At 40.5% G+C, this 22,925-nt stretch overlaps 1 protein-coding gene across 10 annotated transcripts in view; it reads right to left on the bottom strand.

The window, feature by feature from the left end:
• ABCC9 (ATP binding cassette subfamily C member 9) overlaps positions 1-22,925 on the bottom strand; it is a gene marked incomplete at its 3' end in the record, with an annotated part of 106,915 nt that overhangs the window by 24,082 nt on the left and 59,908 nt on the right. For all 10 annotated transcript variants that reach the window (XM_084255498.1, XM_084255493.1, XM_084255500.1 and 7 more), the window contains 11 exons: positions 21,879-21,977; positions 19,373-19,457; positions 18,097-18,177; positions 14,650-14,787; positions 14,392-14,517; positions 10,036-10,132; positions 7,238-7,464; positions 6,362-6,510; positions 6,089-6,158; positions 4,733-4,890; positions 1,196-1,288 (listed from right to left, as the gene is read on the bottom strand). In XM_084255498.1, coding sequence (XP_084111624.1) covers positions 1,196-1,288; positions 4,733-4,890; positions 6,089-6,158; positions 6,362-6,510; positions 7,238-7,464; positions 10,036-10,132; positions 14,392-14,517; positions 14,650-14,787; positions 18,097-18,177; positions 19,373-19,457; positions 21,879-21,977 — 1,323 coding nt within the window. The remainder of the gene's footprint in view (positions 1-1,195; positions 1,289-4,732; positions 4,891-6,088; positions 6,159-6,361; positions 6,511-7,237; positions 7,465-10,035; positions 10,133-14,391; positions 14,518-14,649; positions 14,788-18,096; positions 18,178-19,372; positions 19,458-21,878; positions 21,978-22,925) is intronic.

Below are 22,925 nucleotides of genomic sequence, written 5' to 3'. Positions count from 1 at the left end.
TTTATTTTTTAAAATTTTCTAAATCTGGATAAAAGAAAATTTTCCACTTTTGGGTAGAAGTTGGGTTGTCTTCTGCTTCTTCCAATCTTAATTTAAGAATTGAAGGATAACAGGTAATTTGTTCTTTTTCCAGATATCCGGAATTTTCCAAAGGTTAAATTAGAACTCGGCATGTTAAATTTTGCTCGCGTGTCTAATGAAGGCAGTAAATGAAAAATCTAAACCTTGATTCTTAGTCAAGTTGCTCTTTCAGTGGAAACCTTCCTCATTTTTATTTTGAGGGCCTTTCCTTGATTCAAGTTCTTATCACTCTGAGAAAATGAAATTAAAGTTGTTATGTGTTGAACCCATCAATTTCCTGCTGATACACCTACCTGTTTGCCTAAATCCGTTCCCAAGCTGTGAAGGGCTTTATCCTTCCTCTCCACCAGGCACTTGAACTCATTCCTGCTGATCTACCTTGAGGAACTGCTTGATCAGTTGTCTATCCTGCCTCTATCTCTGTCTTCCCTTCAGCTTTAAAAATGTCCAGTTTACTACCCCCTTGGAAAAAAAAAATCAGTAAAAAACTTCCCCTAATTAGTGCCCAGGAAAGAGCAGCATCCCTTGCTATAGCCAACCCTTGCCATTGCCATGTTCACATCCAATGAATTTCTAACGCTCCTCTCTTCACTTCACTTCCATGTTCTTGCTAAAGATACTGATAGCTTCAGGGTCACCATCTCCACTGCTGGAGTTCTTTCAATTTCTTTCTATTCTACTTGATCTCTGTTGCTATCACCATGGACTATTCTATTTCTTTTCAAAATGCTTGCTTGCTTTAACTTCTGTGACACCTCTATGCTGATTCTTTGCCTATCACACTGACTACTTATTGTATCAACTATTTGGAGATGGGGTCTGCCCAGGAAGTGATTTAGTACTTTATGTCTCTGTATTATTGGGAGGAGGTTATGTCACTGTATTACTGGCATGAAGGTTCATCACTATGAAAGGTAACCTCTAACGTGATACAAGTGTCAATGCTGCTGCTATTCACATGAAATTTTGTCTTCTTATGGCCATTTGAAGACCGCACTGTACCAAGCACAGTGAGCATCCCCCCAAAATGGTGGCAATTATCATTTCTTTATAAATAAAATATTTGTTGATGGTGTAATTGCATAATCCAGAAAATGAAAACATGCTTACCCACCTAAATGCCCGAATAGTGGTGAGTCCTTCTGCTGTTTCTGAGAAGTGGCAAAGCAGAGGGAGCTGGGTGCTGTCATCAAGTTCCTGGAGATCCCTAGGATAGAGAGGTGCAAAAATAAGCTCCAACTCTATCAGGGTCAGAAATTGCTGTGTTCATTCCAAATTAAATTTATTATTAATATAACTTTTTCTCTATTAAGCAAAAATCAATAGCTTATGATCTGAAGATAAGGTGGTAGGTACATAATGAATTTGGGTACAATCTATATTGAATATGTTGTACCAAAAGATCAGCATGTGCAATAGCTGGAGTAAAATTGCTCAGGAGACACAAGAATGAACAAATTCATTCCTAGGAGATGGGAATAATTTCTTTGAACAAGTGGAATCTGGGCCAAACTTCAAGCATAGGGAGGGTTCAGTAAGACAGAGCTGACATGCGCTCCCTTAGGGAACAAGATAATTAAAGAGCCTGGCAAGTTCATTCTGGCTGGGCCCACAGTCCTGTGGGGGTGTTGCAGTGAGAGAAGACTAGAAAGGATGGAGGGGGAGGCTGTAGAGACTCCTGGGGTGGGGAGCACCTGGGACAAAAACCACTGAAGTCCAGAAATAAAATGAGCAGAGTGTGATTAAGCGATGTACCTTGGGAGAGAGTGTAAAAGATGAAAGAGAACAGGAGAGTGAAGGTAGTTCTGAGTTACTGTGAGATTTGAAATAGGAGGTTTATGAGACTGGCCCTTAGAAGCAGCCTTCTAACCTGCTGTGATCAATTAGTTGGGTGAACAAGAGAAGAGTCAAATATGGCAGGGCTGTGTGTAGCTTGGCAGGAGACCTGAAAGATGACAGTGCTATTTCCCAGCTTGGGGCACACAGGATGCAGAGATTTAAAGGAAAAGATAATGAGGTTGGCTCTGGCCACATTGAGAATGAATCCCTGCCTTCATGGGCAGTCAATGCCCAGGTCCTCCCCCTATATAGTGTTCAGTGAATGTTCGGTGGACACATGCCTGACTGCTGTTTTTTGTGAAGATGTGCACTCATGAAACTTGGCTCTAAACCTTACCAGCTGGCATTTCTAGAAGACAGGTGAAGGGCGATCCCACATGTATAAGCAAGTAGAGCAAATCCTTGACAGTCACCTGCCAGAACCAACCCAAGTCACGGACTGTTACATAACTTCCAACAATTAACTTGGGCTGACTGCCCAGTCCCACCAAGAAATGCAGGTAGCAGTGAGTTCCTAACATGGACCTGCACACATCAGAGACTGCAAGAGGAAGGGAGGAGGAAGAGGAGTATGAAGGAATGTGGATAATCTGCTATTTCTAAATGCAAAACGAAGTGACTGTTTGTAAACTTGACATGCAACAGGTGGCTACTTCCTTGAGGTTTGTGGGAAAAGGAAACAAATTAAAAAGGAGGAGACTTTGTTTACAGGACTGTGATGCCACGAAACCACAGGTGAGGGTACAGCTTGACTTTGTGTTCTTGTAAGTAGGAAACACTTGCAGGCTAACCACCCATTATATCTTTGAGTTTAGATGTTCTGAATCTTATGGCATTTCCTGTAGCTAGTCCTTCACTCAAATTCTTTTGGGTATTACAAAATAGTTAAGTTGTCTGAGTTTTTTTAACCTGGGTGAGTCCTGCAGAGCCTCAAAACCTACAAGGTTTTTTTTTTTTTAACATTTTTTAAAAATTTATATCTTTTACATCACTGTGTAGTCCCCATAAAATCCCCACCACCAAATTCACCTGTGAACCGTCACCATAGTCCCTTGTGCTCTTCCCTCTCCTGTTTTGATCCCTTTTCTTCCCCTTCCCTCGCAGAATGTCTCTGAGTTATGGGTGCCTGCTAGTCAAAACCTACAAAGTTCTTTTTGCTGGGAGATGGCCTTATTTGCTAAGTTTCATAGAGTTTTAAGGAAGAATGTACATTGCCCATTAGCAATGTTAAGTTGTAAACATGAGTTTTACTCATTAGTATTTTACTTGCTTATTATTAATGTTAACAGCTTATCCTGGTTTATGGTGAACAGAACTCACTGTTCAAGTTTATAATGGACTAGGACTATTTGAGGAGTATTTGTACTCAATTTGTATTGCTAGAGGGTGAGCACAGGCCCACATGAATATGTGCTTGAAGAAAGAGCGGACTGGTATTTCAGTGGGAAGGACATATTTGGAGACAGCCAGTAGAAATAAACTCTGAGCTGTTTTTCCAGTCCAGCAGGCAGCACTGGCAGTGACAGTGGAAGACATCACTGAGGACATGTGATGGCCCCCTCACCCTTTTGATCTAAATTTGCTACAAGAAGAGGATGAAGATAAAATAGATTCCTGAAGGACCCTACTTCAGAGAGATTTTTTTTTAAATTAATACCAATTGGGTAGGAGGACAGACTGGTAGAGATACTGGGCATGTGGGAGGGAAGGGAGAAGAGTTTTCCAGCCTTAAAAAAAATTCCAATATCACTACATTTATAAATACAGTAAAATTGTTAAAAGTAATTGAATACTTTTAAAGAGAAAGAAATGTGTATCTTTCAAGGTTCCCAGTTATGATCCTGTCTTTCCTTGTAACCTTTCCCTGCTTTCCATCATTTTCCCCTGCACTCAAGTCCTATTCAGTGTTTTCAGTTCATAAAGTCAGCATCTACCTTTCTGGCCCAGCACTTAATTCACAATCAAGGGTGACTTAATATATATATTCTCTTCCCAAGAGACAGTAAATTTCTTGAAGGTTTTTGTCTTGCTGATCGCTTCATCTACCACATGGCTTATGTAATTATTTACAACACAGTAAGTGCTTAATAAATGTTTGTTGAAATAAAGTGATTTTTGCAAAGATAGAAAATGTACTGTACTATTTATAGCAGCCCTTCAAAGTTAAACTGGAAATTTCAAAACAAATAGTATTACATTTCACTTAACGATTCATGATCTCATCAAGTAACAAATCCTGTATTAACAAAAGAATTTGAAGCTCATGACTATCTTATATTTATTTGGCTAGATACTCAAATGCGTGTGAAATGAACTGATCTGCAAATTGCTGGTCTCTTAAAGTGACAGCACTCCTATCAGACTTTCAAAGTTCCTTTTACTGCCACTGATTTTTCTTTACTTCCACTAACTTTTTACAGAATGTATTTTACCGTTTCCCCCTCATTTGTGAAGTATTATGATGTTTTGATATTAAGTCACTTAACATTTGGGGACTCTGATTTTGTAAGTTTTCTGTCCTTGTCACATTCAGAGAATGGACCAGGAAATGAAAACTTGAGTTTGGGGTCCTCGGACTATCCCCAAGAGATCAATCCACATGTTAAATTCTGTCCAGGGCTATGTAAGGTTCACACAACCAATCCTAAACACACTTATCATAGCTCTCCATAGGAAACACGCATCAGCACAGGCTTCAGGATTGAAATAGAAATCCATATGTTCACTTGAAGAAACACTAGTGTAAAGGTGTGGCTCACGATAAATCCAACAGGTAGGCTCTGGAAGATGCACAGAGCATTGCTTTACTTACTTCGAAGCCACGCGGAAGTATTTCTGGATGAAATAGAAGGCGACTCCGAGAGGCACGAGAGCAACCAGGAACACTGGCGTGGCATAAGAAATCATGCCGATGGCAGACAGGCAGAGCAGTGTGGATCGGGTCAAGGACTCCAGCGTTGGAGGGATGTGCTGTTAAGAAGGTAGTTTCAAAGGAAAATGTTTCAGCTCAACAAAATGCTAGTTACAAAGCAATAAAATAGTCATAAAATTAAAAAAGCAATAAGCTAATTATAAAACAAAATTTTCATTGCAAGAAAATTTGATTCACTTCCCAGAATTTAATCTGTCCATCCACCTACCTATCCACTTATCTTTGGTGAGTTATCTACCAATTTATCTTGGGGATTTTAGATAAATGGTCTTATACTGTATATATTATTTATCCATGGGCTTTATTTTATTCAGTGAGACCATTGTAAATCTTCCCAGCTTATACAGATTTCTCTTTAATGGTTACTTGGCATTAAAAACCTATCTAGCTCTTTCTCTACTGTAAGACATTTAAGTTTCTGTAATTTCTAGCTCCATACTCTTCATAGTTTTGACTTATTGATGTATTGATTTTAGATGCTCTTTCTATAATATGAAAGTTTCTTTCTCTTTACGTGAGTTTTTTCTCCCAGTTACTCTGGTTGAGAGAAGGTTACTGATTTGTATACACTATGTCCTATGCAGACACTCTGCTGAGCTTTGTGACTAATGTACTAATCATTTTGAAGTTTGCATGTAGCATTCAACTCCTCTTCCAGATAATGACTACTTTGTCTCTTCTTTCCCAGCATGTATTCCTTATGAAGTGTTTCAGCTGTGGTGTGTCCTGACAACAGTGCCATGAAAACAGCAAAATTCCTCAGTACATCAGGGTATGGATGAAGCAGAGGCAGTCAATTGTAAGATGATGGATGGAAACTAGATTTTTGGTAGTGCTATTTATTTTAAATGAACAAATTCTCAGCAGACTTTTGGGTCCACTACATGCATCAAGCATTCTTCTAAAGTGAGGGTTATTTAGGTATCTCTAAGACTACTCTAGAGAAATCAGAAAAAGCAAAAGCCAGACTTCATGGATACCTTTCTCAGTCACCCAAAGGATCTGCTCTTGGGGTAATCCAATTTCAGTTTGAGGTTTTTAATTTCAAGATAAACTTCTAGAGACTTCATGATCTGAAAGTTAATCTCAGATGTCCTTTACCATACACATCAAAATAAACACAAGCAGGTCTTCACTTAAATTTAGAAATCCTCTATTAAGAGGATTCATGATTTAATTTAAAATGCTTACATTAAGAAATTTACTTTTGAACCTGAAAATAACTTGGGCACTCACCTGATCAATGATATTTGTATCTGCTGAAAAGCGATTCAGAATCAGTCCCAGGGGTGTGGTATCAAAGAACCTAGGCAATAAATGGAGCAAAATGTATAACGACCATTCTGGAAACTGAGCACTGAGAATGGACATTTGGGAGTCACAAAAATGAGCAGGTCTCTATTTGGTTACTCAGGACTGAAGAAATCTCAAAAATTTCATCCCTTATTTAAAGTAGAATACAGGTTTTATGATTTTGTGGGTGGGAGTGTGAAATAACTGCTGTTTTACCTTATTGGTCCAAGAATTATCTTATTGAGGAGATTGTGGTGAAGATTCTTGGCAGCTGTGAGACCCATCCATTCCACGGTGAGAGATGTGACAAGGCAGAGGAAAATACCTGCTCCACAAAGTATGCTAAATCCAGCCACATAGTAGGTCTAAAAGGTACCCAACACAAAAGAACACATAAGAAATGATCGATTCAGTGTTTTCTTAGAGAATAAGTATCACAGTCAGACAACCTGTCAGCTGCATTATCTTGTGCCAAGTTTGACAGGGGCAGGAGTACAGTCTTTGGAGACTCAGGGTAGTAGCTCAAGCTTTATCTTGATGCCATGTCCCCACATGCTTTCTTCATTCTCGATTTTAAGGATTGCTCTGCTGAGGCATTAGTCTGTTTTTGGGTGTGAAGTATTCCCGGAGCTTAGAATGACCAGCTAGTCCACTGGCATCATTAGATTTTGTGAAATAGGTTTTCCTCATAATTATGACTTTTTTCAAATTCACAATATTTCTTAAAGTCAACAACTAAGTTTCATATTTATCAAAATTTTCTTAAATTGTGTAAGGATAAAAAAATCAAACAGCACCCAAAACCCCAGCTATGAGTTGCACATACATCATGAGCATGTCACACCCTTGCCTCCAAATCTAAATATTATCTTCAAATCTTCAAACATTATCTTCAGAATGGAGTCATTCTGAGGGGAAGACACATTATCTTGAAATGTTCATGATAAAGTAAAAAAAAAAAATAATAAAAGTGCCAATACCAGATTCCATGTTAATGACTCACTCTAATTCAGTCCTTAGGAGAATCATTAGCTTATTGAATCACCACGAGCTCCTATTAGATAAGAGGGTGGTACCGTTAACCGCTGGTACCTGATCAGCTTTTCCAGTGTTTATACTGTACTCCGACGTCCATGTGGCCAGCCAGTAGTCTATAGCTACAATCACGGAATGCTTCAGAAGCTTAGAGAAAATCATCAGGAAGAGCAAGAAGAAGCCCCCAGATGTGAGGTACCGCCAACATGTTTTCCATGGCATTTTTGTCCTGAGTCTCAACACAGTGGACATACTGTCATCCTCATCTTCCTCCTCTTCCTCCTCTGCAAACAAAACACTTGTTAAGCTTCAGATGGGTAACAGCTAGATAGAATTTGTACTATCACTCCCCCCAAATACAAAGATTCTCTTACATATACACAATGGAATATTACTCAGCAACCAAAAAAGATAAACTCATGCCATTTGCAGCGACATGGGTGGAGCTGGAAGGGATCATGCTCAGTGAAATAAGCCAGAAAGAAAAAGAAAAATACCAGATGGCTTCACTCATAGCAGGAATAGAGAGGATCCAAATAAGGAATCAGGGAAAAAACTATAATAAAGTAAAAATCAAAATCAACAGGCAACTATAAATCAGAGACATACTACAGTGGGGGTGGGAGAGAAAGGAGTAGGATCAAAACAAGGGTGGGAAAAGCACAGGGGCCATGTTGATAGTTCATGGGTGAATGGGTAGTGGGAATTTTATGGGGACTATAACCAAGATGAAAATGTATACATTGTGTAAAAATGAAAAAGATGTAAAAAAAAAATAAAAATAATACAAAGATTATCCTCTCATTTTATATTTTAAGACTAAATAGGAGTAGGGAAAACACTCTTTATAAAAAAAGGTGGTGAAGAGTGAAGTAAAACCAATACTCTGCATGAGATAACATGTCACATCAAATTGATTGGGAATGTAGACCAGACATTTACTAAGTTATTGAAGGAACTGGGTTGCCAATAAAACTACATGCCTAATCCGCCATATTTATAGTTTGTTGAATTCTAAATTTCTGAATCTGTACAACTGTACCAGGAGGAAATAGGCTGCAACATTTGTGCACAGCCCAAGCAGACACTATGCTCTCCATAGCTCATTTTAGATGAGGAGCCCAGGAAGGAGAGTCTTCCAGAGCACAAAGCCAGGGCCACAGAGGACAATGGCCAGGGAACTCCTCTCAGGTGTTTAAACCATCTGGAAACTCCAAGAGCACCCTCCATGATGAGACCAGGGAACTGGGCCTTTTCTGAGCAGTAAAATCTAATCACTTGGACACGCCAGTGGTGACTGTGTATTTCCCCTTCTTCCCTCTGGGAAAGGTGGCTGCATGGCCGTTACCCTGAGTGTCCTGTACTGCTGTTTGCTGAGCAGGTTGTTGGGGTGTGGGGAAGACAGGCAACTTGTCTTTGGTTGATGGGGCATCAGCCCACAGATATCTAAATATGGATTTGACAGGACAACTGAGCCTCACCAACCATCCCGATACTTGAGCTGGAGGCAGCAGATAGACAGGTCTTGGGTAATCTCTCCCTTGGCAAGGGTGGGTTCAAGGGCTGAGGACAGGAACCAAAATGTGCATGACCAAAGGATGGGGACTGCTAGCTGTCTGCCCTTATCCATGCTGTTTCCATATTCATTGAAAGTTCAGTTTGCCTATGGCTACCCAGCTAAAGACCAGATCCTTGGCTTTCTAGTAACTACTTTGTCCCTAGGAGGAAGTGGCCAGTGTTAAGCAGTGGAAACAATACGCATATCTCCATTCTTCCCTTTCTGGTGATCTGAACAGACATATTGATGGACCAGGAGCAGCAACCATACTGGTAGATATACCAGACTCAGCTTTCTTTTATATGTTACTCTGAGGAAAATATTTCTGTCTTACTTTGTACCCGAGAAAAGAGATTTACACAGCAAGCCCAAGGCAGGGTTCTACCCCCCACTGGAACACCAGAGAGAGTAATTGGGTATGACTTTGCCTTCAGGGGCATGGGAAGGAATTGCCCTAGAATTCTAGAGAATTTGACATGCCTATTGACAGCACCAAACATTCCTTAAAAACATCATCCATTTACTCAACATTTGTTGAAACACTGAACAGTTCTATGAAATGAAAAGGTGGCATACTCTGGTCTTCTTCGTTTGGAAAGGATTCACTCTTTCTGTTTCTTTACTCACCTGCAGGAACAGTCAAGCAAAAATTGCATAGGGGAAATGGAAGCATAGTGCATTTACACTACGGACTAAAGTGTGATTTATCTTACAAACTTCTTGGCAACAAAGGCCAAGGCAATGTAATTATTTCATCTCCTCTCTCATATTTCCAGTAAATCTCCCCCGCCCCCATTATACCTTATTAAATGCAGAAAACAAACCATAACAAATGGCTTTCTAATTCTCTTATCCTTCATTGCTACACTGTCATGAAAACCCCACGTGGACTTACTGAATGACTCAAGTATAGGTATTTCAAAACAGCATTTTCTCCAGCATCCCCATTCATGATTTACATCCAGAGGATGGACATTTTATTCATAACTTGATTCAGTCATTAGACGGGACCTGCCCACCATATCAGAACCAGGGCTTGATCTACTGTGCTTCCTATTTGTCTTTTTCTTTTGCTTCTCACACAGCGCACAGAGCTAGCAGGCCGCACGGGCCACACCCTCAGGATGGCTGCTTGTTGAGCCTGTGCCCCGCCCCTTCACTCCTGTTCATTTGCAGCATTATGCATTTGATTCAGCTATTGGCGCCCTGCAAAGTGGCTTGTCATTCCTCACCGACACACACGTCTGTGTTCAAGGTGATGCGCCCCATAATTGCCAACGCTTGGAACAAGACCCACCTTCATCTTCATCCTCCAGCTGGGCTTTGGCCTCTCTCGAGTACATGGCCCTTCGGAGAGTCTTCCTTTCTAATGTCGTCTGGTCGGCTTCCATATCCTGCAGGAGGCACAGTGCCGTCACTCAGGGACCTCCTGGCCCCAGCCTGGCCTGGACTCACCCCGCAGCACCCACTGTAACATTGCTGTTCCCATGATTGGGCCCCTACTCACTCCAGAGCTCCACCTCTTGCCATAAGAGGTGTGGGGGTACACCTGAGGGGAGCTTCAGAGCCTGGAGGTGGGAGCAGCAGGCAGCCAGGAGCAGGAGTAACAATGTGCTGGGCAGGCCCAGGGCAGGGGAGTCACTTCTCGGGCCCACGAGCATAGTTCTGCCGCAGCCTCAAATATTTACACCACTTTTAGATGCTCCTGTCATTTCTCTCTCTCAGCAGTAACCTTAACATACGATATACACGTGTTGAGTCTCAGCGACGAATACCTGAGACTCGTGTAACAGAATGTTACTTCACTAAAAATAATAAGTGGCATCATAAGAACATTCATAAATATCCTTGTCTAAAAATAATGGGGTTCTGGTTTGGTCAGAGGGGCGTCAGTCATCCATCATGACTAGGGATTATGAAATCAGAATGAGTTTCTTTCCCACCTCACTAAGAGAAAGGAGCTGCCACGGGAATTGAAGGGAAACAGGTAACCCGGAAGCAAATGAGAGGCAAGGTCCTTAGGTGCCTGGATGTTTAGGACCAGGGAGAGGGAAATGAGAAGGGACCCAGAATAAATTCTTGAGGTAGCATGGGTTTATAATACTGTATGATTTCAGGGCGCAGTTCCCCCACTGTTCAGATGCGTGCCACACCACACCCACCCCTAAGGGACCCATGGTCCTCCACACAGTCCTTTGTGACCCCTCCACCGCCCCCTGCACCCCCACCTCTGTAACCTCAATTCTACAGACTTCTAGGGTTTATGCTTAATTTTGTCAGATACTTTGTTTTGTTTCGCTCTATTCCACGTAAAAAATGAAACCATCTGGTACTTGTCTTTCTCCTTCTGACTTATTTTGGTTGGCACCATCCCCTCTAGTTCCATCCTGTCGTGGCAAATGGCAAGAGACTATCTTTCTTTTATGACTGAGTAGTATTCCACTGTGTGTACACACCACATCTTCTTAATCCACTCATCTGTCTTTGGGGCCTCAGTTTGTTTCCACAGCTTGGCTATTGTGACTAGTGCTGCAATAAGCACAGGAGTGCACATAGCCCCTCAAATTAGTGATTTTACATTCCTCAGGTAGATGCTAGGGGTGGAATTGCTGAATTATATGGTAGATCTATTTTTAATTTTCAAAACAAAAAAATTTAAGTGTTGCTCTAGGCTTGTCTTCTGCTCCAGAAGCAATTCCTTTTCTCCATGTCCCCACTGCCAACTCCTGTGCCCCCAGCCTCAATAGTAGGATGGCAGTATCAGTTGTTACACAGGGTGGGCTCAGTCAAGTTCTGCAGGACACACTAGGAAACCGAAATCCCTGATTCTGTGGGTAAATGCCTCCTGAGTTCCAAATAACTGACCTGCAAACTCCAGGAATCTCTGGTAATTTGAGGGCTTTGTGTATGTGCCAAATCAAAAAAAAAAAAAAAGCAGTTTGACTGTTACATCAATAAACCAATAAATCTTTGGTGATCAGTCTCTAGGTAGTGATCTTGGTTTTTGGAGGTTTGTTTTGGCCTCAAATAACATGTGTGATTTAGGAGTCTTGCTATTCTAGAAGGCTCTATTGCTTCCAGATTCTTGGTTTAAAAAGAGTATATTTTTTTCAGAGACAATTTCACAATAGCTTTTAATTTTCCCTGATGGTATGAAAACCAACACTTTACATGAGATTAAACATAAAATAAAAGAGGCTCCAGTCTTGTGTGTTTAGTGTAATTAAATGGACCTGCACATGGGAAAGATTTGTTTCTTGTTCAACTCTCCATGCTGTGCAAGTAAAAGATTTACCATCTTGGAGACTTAAAAAGAAATCTTCAAAGTAATTTTTCTTTGGAGTAAATGTTCACATTAACTTCATTACAAGTTAAATATTTTAAATTCTGTTGATATTTGGATAAAGTAAATACAGATTTAGTTTCATTTATTCAGTAAATATTTACTGAATGTCTGTTAGGAGTTGGGTCCAGGTGAGGACTTAGAGGTTGGGGAGGGAACATCAATTTGTTTATTTCGCTCAATACCATTATGAAGATAATGGTTGGTGCCATCCAAGCTAGCTTTTAAATAGTATTTAAATCACCTCCTTGGCCTTTTTGTAGTTGTCATTGCTATCCTGTTAATGTATTTCCTGTTTACCCTTTAACCAGTCACCAATAGCCTTATCTCAGCCCTGTGGTCTGCCAGTGTCCTTTTTGCTTGATCTGTTCTGGTTTGAGGCCTGTTACTCTCTGCCTGGGCATGTGGGGACAACTGGGGTTGCCCTGTGCACTGCCTGCACCCCCAGATGCCAGTAACACCTGTGCCCCAATTGTGACCAACATGCATGTTTCTAGATGTTGACTAATGACCCCTAAAAGATAACACCAGTGTTCTAGCAAATGCCCAATTCTTCTGCCTAACAAATTAAACAACTGCATTAAGACAGGCCCCAAACCCAGTGTTCTACTGATCTTGTAGACCACAGCATGACTCTGGGCTTCAGATGAGTTCAGGTGCCCCTCCTTCTCTAGTAAGCAGCATGCTCCCTCCAGCCTCAGGTATGAGGCCCTGCAGGTGTGTGGTTCCTTCTAGCTTCCACTGGCTACCATTCCACCTCACAAGTGGCTTCGCTTTGTCCACACCCTAACTCGTCCTACATCTCCCTCCACTGATTTATCACCAAGTCATATGTCTTCAATTATGGAGCCATGCTATCTGAGTGATCACTTTATTTCTAAATACAACTTAATGGACTTTCTTCCTGGCTTGCTTAACAGTATTACTAGAACATGAGAACAAGCCAATAGCTCTCACTTGCTCTTTTTTCCCCCCGATCTTCTGTCCAAAGTAAACCACAAATGGCCCCAACTCCTTAAGTTTACGTCATTTTCTTTTGTCCCTGGCATTTAGAGCACTGAAAAAATGTCATTTGGAGCCACCCCAGGGAATTTATCATTTCGGCTCTCACAGCTTAATCCCTAACTAGGTACTTGCTGACGGTACCTTGTTACGTTTTTTTGAATAATATTCTCATTTTCAAAGTTCTGTGATTTCCCTTCTATTTATGCTTTCAACATACATCTTTTCTCTGCTGGGTAGTGTGCATTTGAGATCTTTGGCAAATCCACAGAAGAAAGAGGAGTCCCAGGCTCTGACTTTTTATCATCTTCTCTCAACTGAATCACAGATCCTTTTACTTCTTTCTAAAAGGTCACATTTTAATTTCTTGATAGTCTCAGAAATTTGCTGCTATAAACATTCATTTTAGTATTTATTCCGGGTCAAAGATACATTATGCTGCATAACTCCTAGTCCCAATTCCAGAGAAAGCATATTGAAAATTTTACTAATTTATCATTTCATCTCTCATCACAACCAAAGCTGTTCTTTGACTGTACTCAGTCTGGTATTCAACTCTTATCACCTCAGTCAATGCTATATTTACATCATATATAATATAGTACTGAAATTACATTGAATATGGCCTTTGGTTTATGTCCAACTGGTACCACTAAATAAATACATCTGCTGTGCAACTTTAGACAAGTTACTTAACCTCTTGGAGAACTAGTTTTATTCTTGGTACAAATGAAATCATTTTCTTTGCTGTGTCTGGAGTTTTTCGAGAACTAAATGAGAACATTTAAATCTTCTGGACTTTAAAAACTATGCAAATGTAAAATTTTTAAAATTCCTTCTGCTCACATTCTTTCACCCCCTGTTCCAGACATGCCTTACAATGTCACCTACAGCTCCCAGTTCTTCCTTCTTTCAAAGTCATACCAGATTTTGTTTTGCCATCACTGAGGGTGACACATGAAAACATTCTCATATTATAGGTGAGAAAAAATAAGATATAAGGCAAAATAAAATAAGACTACTACATTCTTTGGCAAGTAGTCTAAGCCAAGTACACATATAATTCAGATCAATTCAAAATCAGATAAAGAATCTCTAAAATCCTGATAGCACTTCATCCAAAAGTTATCATTAGAATTTTATAGTTTCAAAGTAGCCCATTTGTTACTAACAGATCAATATAGACTTTGAACTTCAAATAGAAATCATATTATCAAATTCTAAATGGTAGTAGTTCTTTAAAGTAGCTCTTAGTAATTCTATGGTGTATTGATGGCTCCTGAGCTCTTCTAGAGGACGAGGACTCACCTTCTCTAATTCCTGATCTTGCCGATTCATCAGTGTTTTCCAGTGTTCGTAAAGCTCAACATCTTTGGTCTGAATGTCCTTCAAAGTCCCTTCTCTGAGCACAGTCCCATCTTTCATGGCTATGATCTAAGGAAAGAAGCACATGTTAGCAGAACTGCGACAAAATGGCCCAAACAGTTACCTGTATCTCAGAAAGCATTTCTTAATGTCCTTATTAAATGACTAACAAATTAATGGAGAGTCTCTTGAGGCTCTTACCCAGTCGGCATGTGTTAGGTATTGTAATTTGTGAGTCACAAGAACAAGTGTCCTCTTGTCATCCTGGAGAAACTTCAAAATCCCTTCCTGCATTAAGTGGTCACTGAGATGTATGTCCAGGGCAGAGAACGGATCATCCTGAGGCCAGGAAAATGGAGAGAGGTTAAAAAAAATCTCTGTTGGCTTTAGGTAACTCATTTCCTCTAGAAAGGAGAAATACAGATAACTAAAGGCACGTGAGACCTTAAATCCAATTTATAACAAACAGATAAGAATCCTTTAACATTTTAAGAAAAGGTATTAATGGGAGTGCAAACTGGTCCAACCACTATGGAGAGCTGTGTGGAGATTTCTGGACCTACTAAACATAGAGCTTCCATATGATCCAGCAATTCCACTCCTAGGTATTTACCCAAAGGACACAGAAACATCAATTCCAAAGAAAAACACCTGCACCCCTATGTTTATAGCAGCACTATTTACAATAGCTAAGCTTTGGAAACAGCCCAAATGCCCAAAAATAGATGACTGGATCAAGAAGATGTGGTACATATATACCATGGAATATTACTCAGCATTCAAAAAAGATAAACACATGCAATTTGCAGCAACATGGATGGCTCTGGAAGGGATCATGCTCAGCGAAATAAGCCAAAAAGAAAAAGAAAAATACCGGATGGTCTCACTCATAGCAGGAATCTAGAAAACTTAAATAAGGGACCAGGAAAATGAATAACTATAAGAAAGTGAAAATCAAAATCAACAAAAAATTATGAACCAGAGACACTTTTTGGGGGGTGGGGGCCGGGAGGGGAGGGATTGGGGTCAGAATGGGGCATGTGCAGTTGTATGGGGGAATATAAAAATAAAATTTATTATTTAAAAAAAAAGGTATTAAAATAAAGCTTTTCTCGTGTATCATAAAAAAATTATAGAGCAGTAATCAAAGTGGCTTCATTATAATATTTCTCTGAAAGAAATCCAGAAACTGGCTGAGTGACTTACACTTTGGGTCAATGGGCAACTGAGAAAATACCCACTTCAAAGTGGGGAGAATCCTGAGACACTCATGCCCTAAACACCACACCCAGTGCAGTGCCATACAACCAGGGCGGGGGGCAGGGGGGAAGCCCCAATGCCCAGCTTCTCCCTGGTAAATGAAGGCATGAGACCCAATGTGTAGTACCCCAACTTTTAAGGCTGCCATCCAAGGGACAGATTCCCAAATCACTCAGTTCTCCAAGCTGTGTTCTCAGGCCTCCTGACAGACACAGGAGCTCTGGGCCACCTCCACTCCCTCCCCTGAGGACTCACTGCAAGGGCAGCAAGCAAAGAAAATGCCCCAGAAGGGGTTTGACTGTTCTTGCCACATTTCTGCCCAGGGGTCCAGCCTCGGGCCTCAGGCAGCTGACTGCACTCCTACTGAGAAAACTGGTGGATGCTTCCATACCCATCTCCCTTCAAAAGGAAAACCAGGGCCTCCCTGGTGGCACAAGGGGTTAAGCATAGCACTGTGAAGCTGTCCGCAGCCTCTGCAGCTCCCAGGCCAGGGAGCTACCCACATAGCACAGCAGACATCTCCTGTCTCGCCCGCTGCTCCCTTCAGCAGTGTGTTTCAGTCAATCTACCTGTTCGGCTCTCCACTCTGTCTCAGATGAATCCTTTCACCCCCCTGCACCTCTGGCCTGTACCCCAGTTCTTGTATGCATAAATAAATAAATCTTAAAAAAAAAATAAAACCAAGTCACCAGTATCTCCCTGAAGGTGTTTCTTTCTCCACATACCCAGTGTCCCACCTTTTATGGGTGCCTCCCAAGAGAGCAACCCCCAAATTACTCAGTTCTAATAACCAAAGGGCTTGTATTTATGAATCCCACAGGTAACAAGGAGCAGTTTTTAAATAGGTACAGGAGCAAACTCCATGGCTACCCACCGGGGTTTTGTGAAGAGGGAGGCAAAAATGCCCACGGCCCAGTTTTTTGCTAGATGTAGTTTGACTAGATGCTTTCCCAGCTGTTGCCCAAGGTTCCAGAAAATCTCAGCAGCCTCACTTCTAGTTGGAAGATTGCTTCATAATTAAAAAATGCCCCAACCAGAAAACAAACACACAAACAACAACAAGGGACCATGTGGCTTCCATTGGTAAATTTTACCATACATTTAAAGAAGAATTAATAACAATCCTTCTCATTTTTTTCCCCAAAATAGGAATGCACACTTCCAATATGATTTTATAAGACCAGCATTACCAGTACACTAAAACCAAACAATGAAACTCTAAGAAAAGAAAATTACAGGTCAATATCCTTGATAAACACAGACACAGAAATTCTCAACAAAATATTAAGAAACTGAATCCAACAGCTTAATGAAAAGGATCATACAATGCAATTGAGTGAGATCTATTCCAGGGATGAAAGGATGGTTCAACATCTGCAGAGCAATCAACATGAGACAGCACATTAACAAAATGAGGGTAAAAATCATAATCAATTCAGTCAATGCAGAAAAAATTCAACATCTATTCATGATGAAAATTCTAATCATAGTGGGTTTACAGGGAAGGTACGTCAACATAATAAAGAGCTGATATGACAAGCCCATAGCTAACATTATCTCAACACTGAAAGTTGAAAGCTTTTCCTGAGACCAAAAACAAGACAAAGTTGCCAACCGTCACCAGTTGCATCTGACATAATACTCAGTCTTACGCAGATTATCAGTCAAGGAAAAGAAATAAAGGGCATCCAGGTCAGAGAAGTAAAACTGTCACTATTTTGCAGATGACAGACATGACATTGTGCAAAGAAAACTCTATAAAGACTCCATCAAAGAAACTGTTGGAAAAAAATGATAGATGAATTCAGTGAAGTGCAGTATATAGAGTCAATACAGACAACCAGCTGCATTTCTATATTCTAATAATGAACAAATGCTCCAATAATGAACTACTAGAGAAATTTAGAAAACAATCATTTATAATTGCATCAAAAAGAATCAGATAGCTAAGAAATAAATTTGAATTAGGTCAAAGACCTGTATACTGAAAAGTATAAAGCACCGCTGAAAGAAAATGGAAATGTATTTTGTGTTCATGGTTTGGAAGAATTAATGTCATTAAATGTCCATCCTACCCAAAACAATCTACAAATAAAATGCAAACTCTATCAAAATTCAAATGGTGTTTTTCACAGAAATAGAACAATCAATCCTAAAATTTGTTTGGAACCACAGAAAACCCCAAATAGCCAAAGTAATAAAGTTTAAGGTATCAGACTTCCTAGTTTCAAACTAGATTACAAAGCTATAGTAAACAAAATGGTATTTAAATGGCAAATAGTTCAATGGAACAGGACAGAGAGTCCACAAATAAACCCCCACAAACACAGCCAGTTAATTTCTGACAAATATTACACTTGGAAATAAAGAGAAAGACCATGTTCTTACCAAGAAGACAATGTTGGTGTTCTGGTATAGAGCACGTGCTACACAGATTCTTTGCCTCTGACCTCCGCTCAGGTTAATGCCCTAGAAGAGAAACATCCATAAACATCCACCTTTTCCATTAGTAAATTCTCTACTGATTAAAAAAATCCCTTTAAAATACAAACTTTTCTAAAAAATCTAAACTGAATGTAACTTACCAATGAACTTATGATAACATTGCTAAAACAAAATAGTCTAGTGGTAAAAATTTTAATTATGTTAGGTAAACCTGGACTGATAGCATTAATCTCCCCTTCACCGTGGAAACTGTGCTGTCCAGAAGCATTTATAACCAGAACACTTTGTGAGTGCTGAAGACAGCAACAATTCTCAAATATTGACCAGTTTTGTAAACTGGTTGTAGTGTCCTTAGCCTTAATTTGAAATTACAAGTTATGTTTAATAGAACTGTGCAGCAATTCACTTTTATAAACAAGTAATTAATTGTGAAAATTTTTAGCGAGTATTTAGTGGGTAAATGGCTTTATAGTCCTTCTTTCTTCTATTTCTCATCGGAATTCCAATATGAGGTTTGGTTCTCCTCAGGAGTGAAGTTCATGGTCCCAATAGTTTGCTGCAGTAAGAACCACCACGAGGCACACAAAGAGTCAGACTCATCACAGCTGCATTCCTAACTTGTGAATGAGCAAGTACCCGAATCTCTATTAGCTTTAGTAACACAGTCACTTTCTCAGCTGCAATAAGTAGGTCACAAAACCATCCTCTTATCAGATTTGTCATAAAATCCAATCATCTAGGCAACACCTTTTGCCCAGGATTTGACACCTATAAGGGTTAACATTTTTGGCCAATACTTACAAAGATTACATTCAGGTATAAATAGTTTTCAGTGGGTCAGCAAGTTGTGATGTAAGTGTAAGATATATTTATACAAGACCTTGACAAGAGGAGTCGAGTGAGTTGTCAGAAGCCTCAGTTTCCAAATCAACTTAAAGTAAGCTCCAAGTAAGGAAGACACCTTGGAGGTAAGGCATGGCTGCTTCGTCTTCCCTGAGACCTCTTGAGTGGGCAACGCAGTGTCAAATGTATGATAGTTATTTAAATACTTAAGGGAGCGGACATCAGAGGGTCCTGTGCTCTGGCTTCTGGGCCTTATCACCATGGCAACATGCAACTCCTCTGGGCTCAGATTTTGTTAGGCTCCATGAAAGGCTCAAGACAACCACAAGATTTCTAGATGTTGGCTCCCAGCTTAAGGAAACTATACACAACTCACCCGCTCTCCGATTTCAGTTTGGTCTCCAAATGGTAGTAAGTCAATATCTGGCTGAAGAGAACAGGCATCTGTGACAGCTTTGTACCTTTGGGAGAAATGATTTTGAATTTTTTGATCACTGTTAATATGCCTATATAATTTGCCCATAAACAAAGTCCCCAATTCATTAGATTGGAAATGGAAATAATGGATCCCACTCTTAATAAAGCTAGTAAATGACGATGATGGCTCTAGAAACAGGATGATAAAAATGTACTTTGTTAGAAGCTACAGCAGAGGTGGGTACAGAGCACTCCTTGAATCCACAGGAGGAAGTGACGGATGCTCTGGGAGTGACATCTTTACAGTGGAGGCAATGGGCAGGCTGTTGCCAGGAATACAGCTTGTAATTTGCCAACAAGAAAATGAAGGACAGGAAGCTTAAGGAATGGCTTGAAGGTGAGGAAATTCTTGGTGTATGTGGACAAGAGGCCCCTGGGGCTAAAGCTTTGGTTGTGTGGATGTGTGAGTGTGAGTGTGTGCGCACGTGCTCCCCTGTCTTCTGAAGGAGGCCCGTGAGGAGTGACGTATTCATGCACATCTAGAGCCGGGACTGTAACTAATGGACTCCAGTTCAGGAAAGCAAGGGGACTAGGAGCCAGAAACTATCAATGGTTTCATTTCTCAATTGCCTAGTCCTAAAATACCCAAATCATTCTTTTTTTAAGATTTATTCATTTTCATATCAAGAACTGTTGTACAGGCCAGATGCACAGGAGGGTGAGAGGATTCACCAGAGACAGAATGGGGAAAAGAACAGGCAGACTGAAGAAATACACTGCTGAGGGGAGCTGCAGGCCAGACATGAGAGGTCTGCCACACCATGTGGGACTCTGGCTAGGATTGAACCCATGCTGCAGAGGCCACGGACAGCTTCACAGTGCGACATTCAACCACCTGCGCCACCAGGGAGGCCCCCAAATTATTCTTGATTCTTCCCTCTTTCTCCCCTGTCCATTCTAATTTTAGAATGGTTTCTGTCAACCCTCACTCCTTTTCCATTTTTTTTTTAAAGATTTATTTAGTTTTACAAGAACTGGGGTACAGACAGAGGCACAAGAAGGTATGACAATCATCAGAGAGACAGAGAGGGGAGCAGAACAGGCAGATGTATTGAAGTACACTGCTGAGGGGAGCAGTGGGTGAGGCAGGAGAGATTTGCCACGCCGTGTGGGTTTCTCCCTGGCTGGCTGGGAATCGAACCCGCACTGCAGAGACTGCAGCTTCATAGCACTGCACTCAACCCACTGTGCCACCTCTTCTTTTCCATTTCTAATGTTACCTGCAAGTGTAGGTAAGATAATTGTACCAACACATTTCCAACTTCTAAATATTTCCTTGCTCTTAATTAAGATTCATCATCCATGCGTGTATGTGTGCACATATACAAATACATAAACTCATACACACACACACATATACTGACATGTACACAAATCATTACAATTCCAGATTCACCGTCACATTTACCTTATTCTCCCTTTAAAACTTACTGTCGGCCTCCCTGATGGTGCAAGGTGTTAAGCATCAGCATTATGAAGCTATCCACAACTACCGTATCATGAGTTCAATCCCCGGCCAGGGAGCTAACCCACATGGTGCAGCAGAGCTCTCCTGTCTTGCCCAACTGCCCCCCTCAGCAGTGTGTTTCAATACATCTGCCTGTTCTGCTCCCCACTCTGTCTCTGGTGAATCATCTCTCTCCCCAAACCTCTGGCCTGAATCCCAGTTTTTGTATGCATAAGTAAATCTTTAAAAAATAAAAAAAAACTTGCCATGTCTCCCCAAAATACACCAAATCACATCTACTTGGCTGATACGACCCTTCACAATCTGACCTCACCTTCTTTACAATCTCATTCCCACTCTCAGTACACTTAAGACCCTTTCTGCGTGGTATGTTCCCACCCCCAGATGCTCCCGCTCATGCAGAGTCTTCCTCCCCACCACCTGCTTTCCTCTTCCCCTGCTTCTCTCCTCACCTCATTTAACATTCAAGACCCAGTTCAGGGTCTGCAGACCTACCCTCCCAGAGTGACTTACGGAAAGGGTCAAACTTTTGCATACTCACCAGACCCTACATGCTTCCCCTTCTCTGCAGTTAACTCCTTTCTGCTCTTTGCTGAGATTTTCTCCTGCTTCCCACTAAACTCAACTGCACCACCTGCACCAACACTCCACCCGCATGCATTTGCAAACAGACACAGACACACACACACACACACACACACACAGAGTTCGGCTGCTGAGGTCTGGCATACAAAATATTCTCAGTATTCAAGATAGGCAGAAACTTCCAGTGAGGCTTCTCAAAAGAGTTCACTAAAAAGACCTGGTAATGAGGGAGAAGTCGTTCAGGTGGGGAGGAATGTAAGGCTCTCTGTAAAGATTTCAGAAATTTGACCCAAACATAAGGGTTAGAAGTACTTGCTCATTTTGGTTCTAAACTGTATACATGCACAGTTACCTCTGTTTGTTGAAAGGACTTCCAAAAGTAATATTTTCTTCTACCGTAGCATTTAGTAGCCAAGGCTTCTGAGCAGCATAAGCCACAGAATACTTGTTCCTGTTGGAAAATAGAAAAACTCAAACACCGAAATTACACAGGGGTGCTGGGCCGTGCGTGTATCTTAGTCAAACTAATGAAAATGAAAGTTAATACACTATCTGAAATCCTGAAACAGAAACTTCTAAAAGACCATGTCTACACACACCCACTTATTCAAGATTTAAAATGTACCTAGGTGTTCTCTCACCCTCCCACGCTTCTGACTGTACCCAGTGCATGGATAAACAAACAAACAAACAAATAAATAAATAAAACATGCCTCTATAAAAAATAATAAATAAAATGTACCTAAGTGAAAGGGATTAGAATTTAATTAAACGCCACACAATGTGCGTTTTTGCTAGAGAAGTGTTTTAAGATAAAAACTTTTAATCAAAATTTTCATTTCTATGAGTGTAACTTTAAAAATAAATCATTTAAAACAATTCATTCTCTCCCATAGCCACAGGTATTTTACTTTATATTAAAAGCACTTTACATAACTATAAATTTTACAGAGAAACCTTTAAAAAAGGACGTGAACCGATGCTATAATGATCGTTTCAGAATGTGGCTTAATGGCACTAACAAATGTCAAAGTAATAGGTGTATCAATATTTCAAAACAAAGAATGATATCTTGAGTCCATTTCAATACTGAAATAACTACACATTTTAAAACTACATATTTCAATAGGTTTTTTTTTTTTTTTTGAGAAATGATAACCACCTCCCGTTCTCCATTTTTTTGGCTTGCAATTTTTACCAGATGTCTATACATCAGACTTTAATCCGGAATGATTAGGAAAATGCATGTAAGCTAAAGATAAATGGATTGGGGTAGGAAGGGAATCAGCTTGAAAGTTGCACTTCTAGTTAGTTCATGGTCTGTAAGTATAATTGAGGAATGAAGGTTAGAGAGAGGAAAATTAAGAAAGAGTAGTTAGAAATGAGCATTCTCAGTAGG

The sequence above is a fragment of the Talpa europaea genome (genome assembly GCF_964194135.1).
Source record: "Talpa europaea genome assembly, chromosome: 15".
Classification (NCBI taxonomy): Eukaryota; Metazoa; Chordata; class Mammalia; order Eulipotyphla; family Talpidae; genus Talpa; species Talpa europaea.
This window is presented reverse-complemented; position numbering and strand designations above follow the sequence as displayed.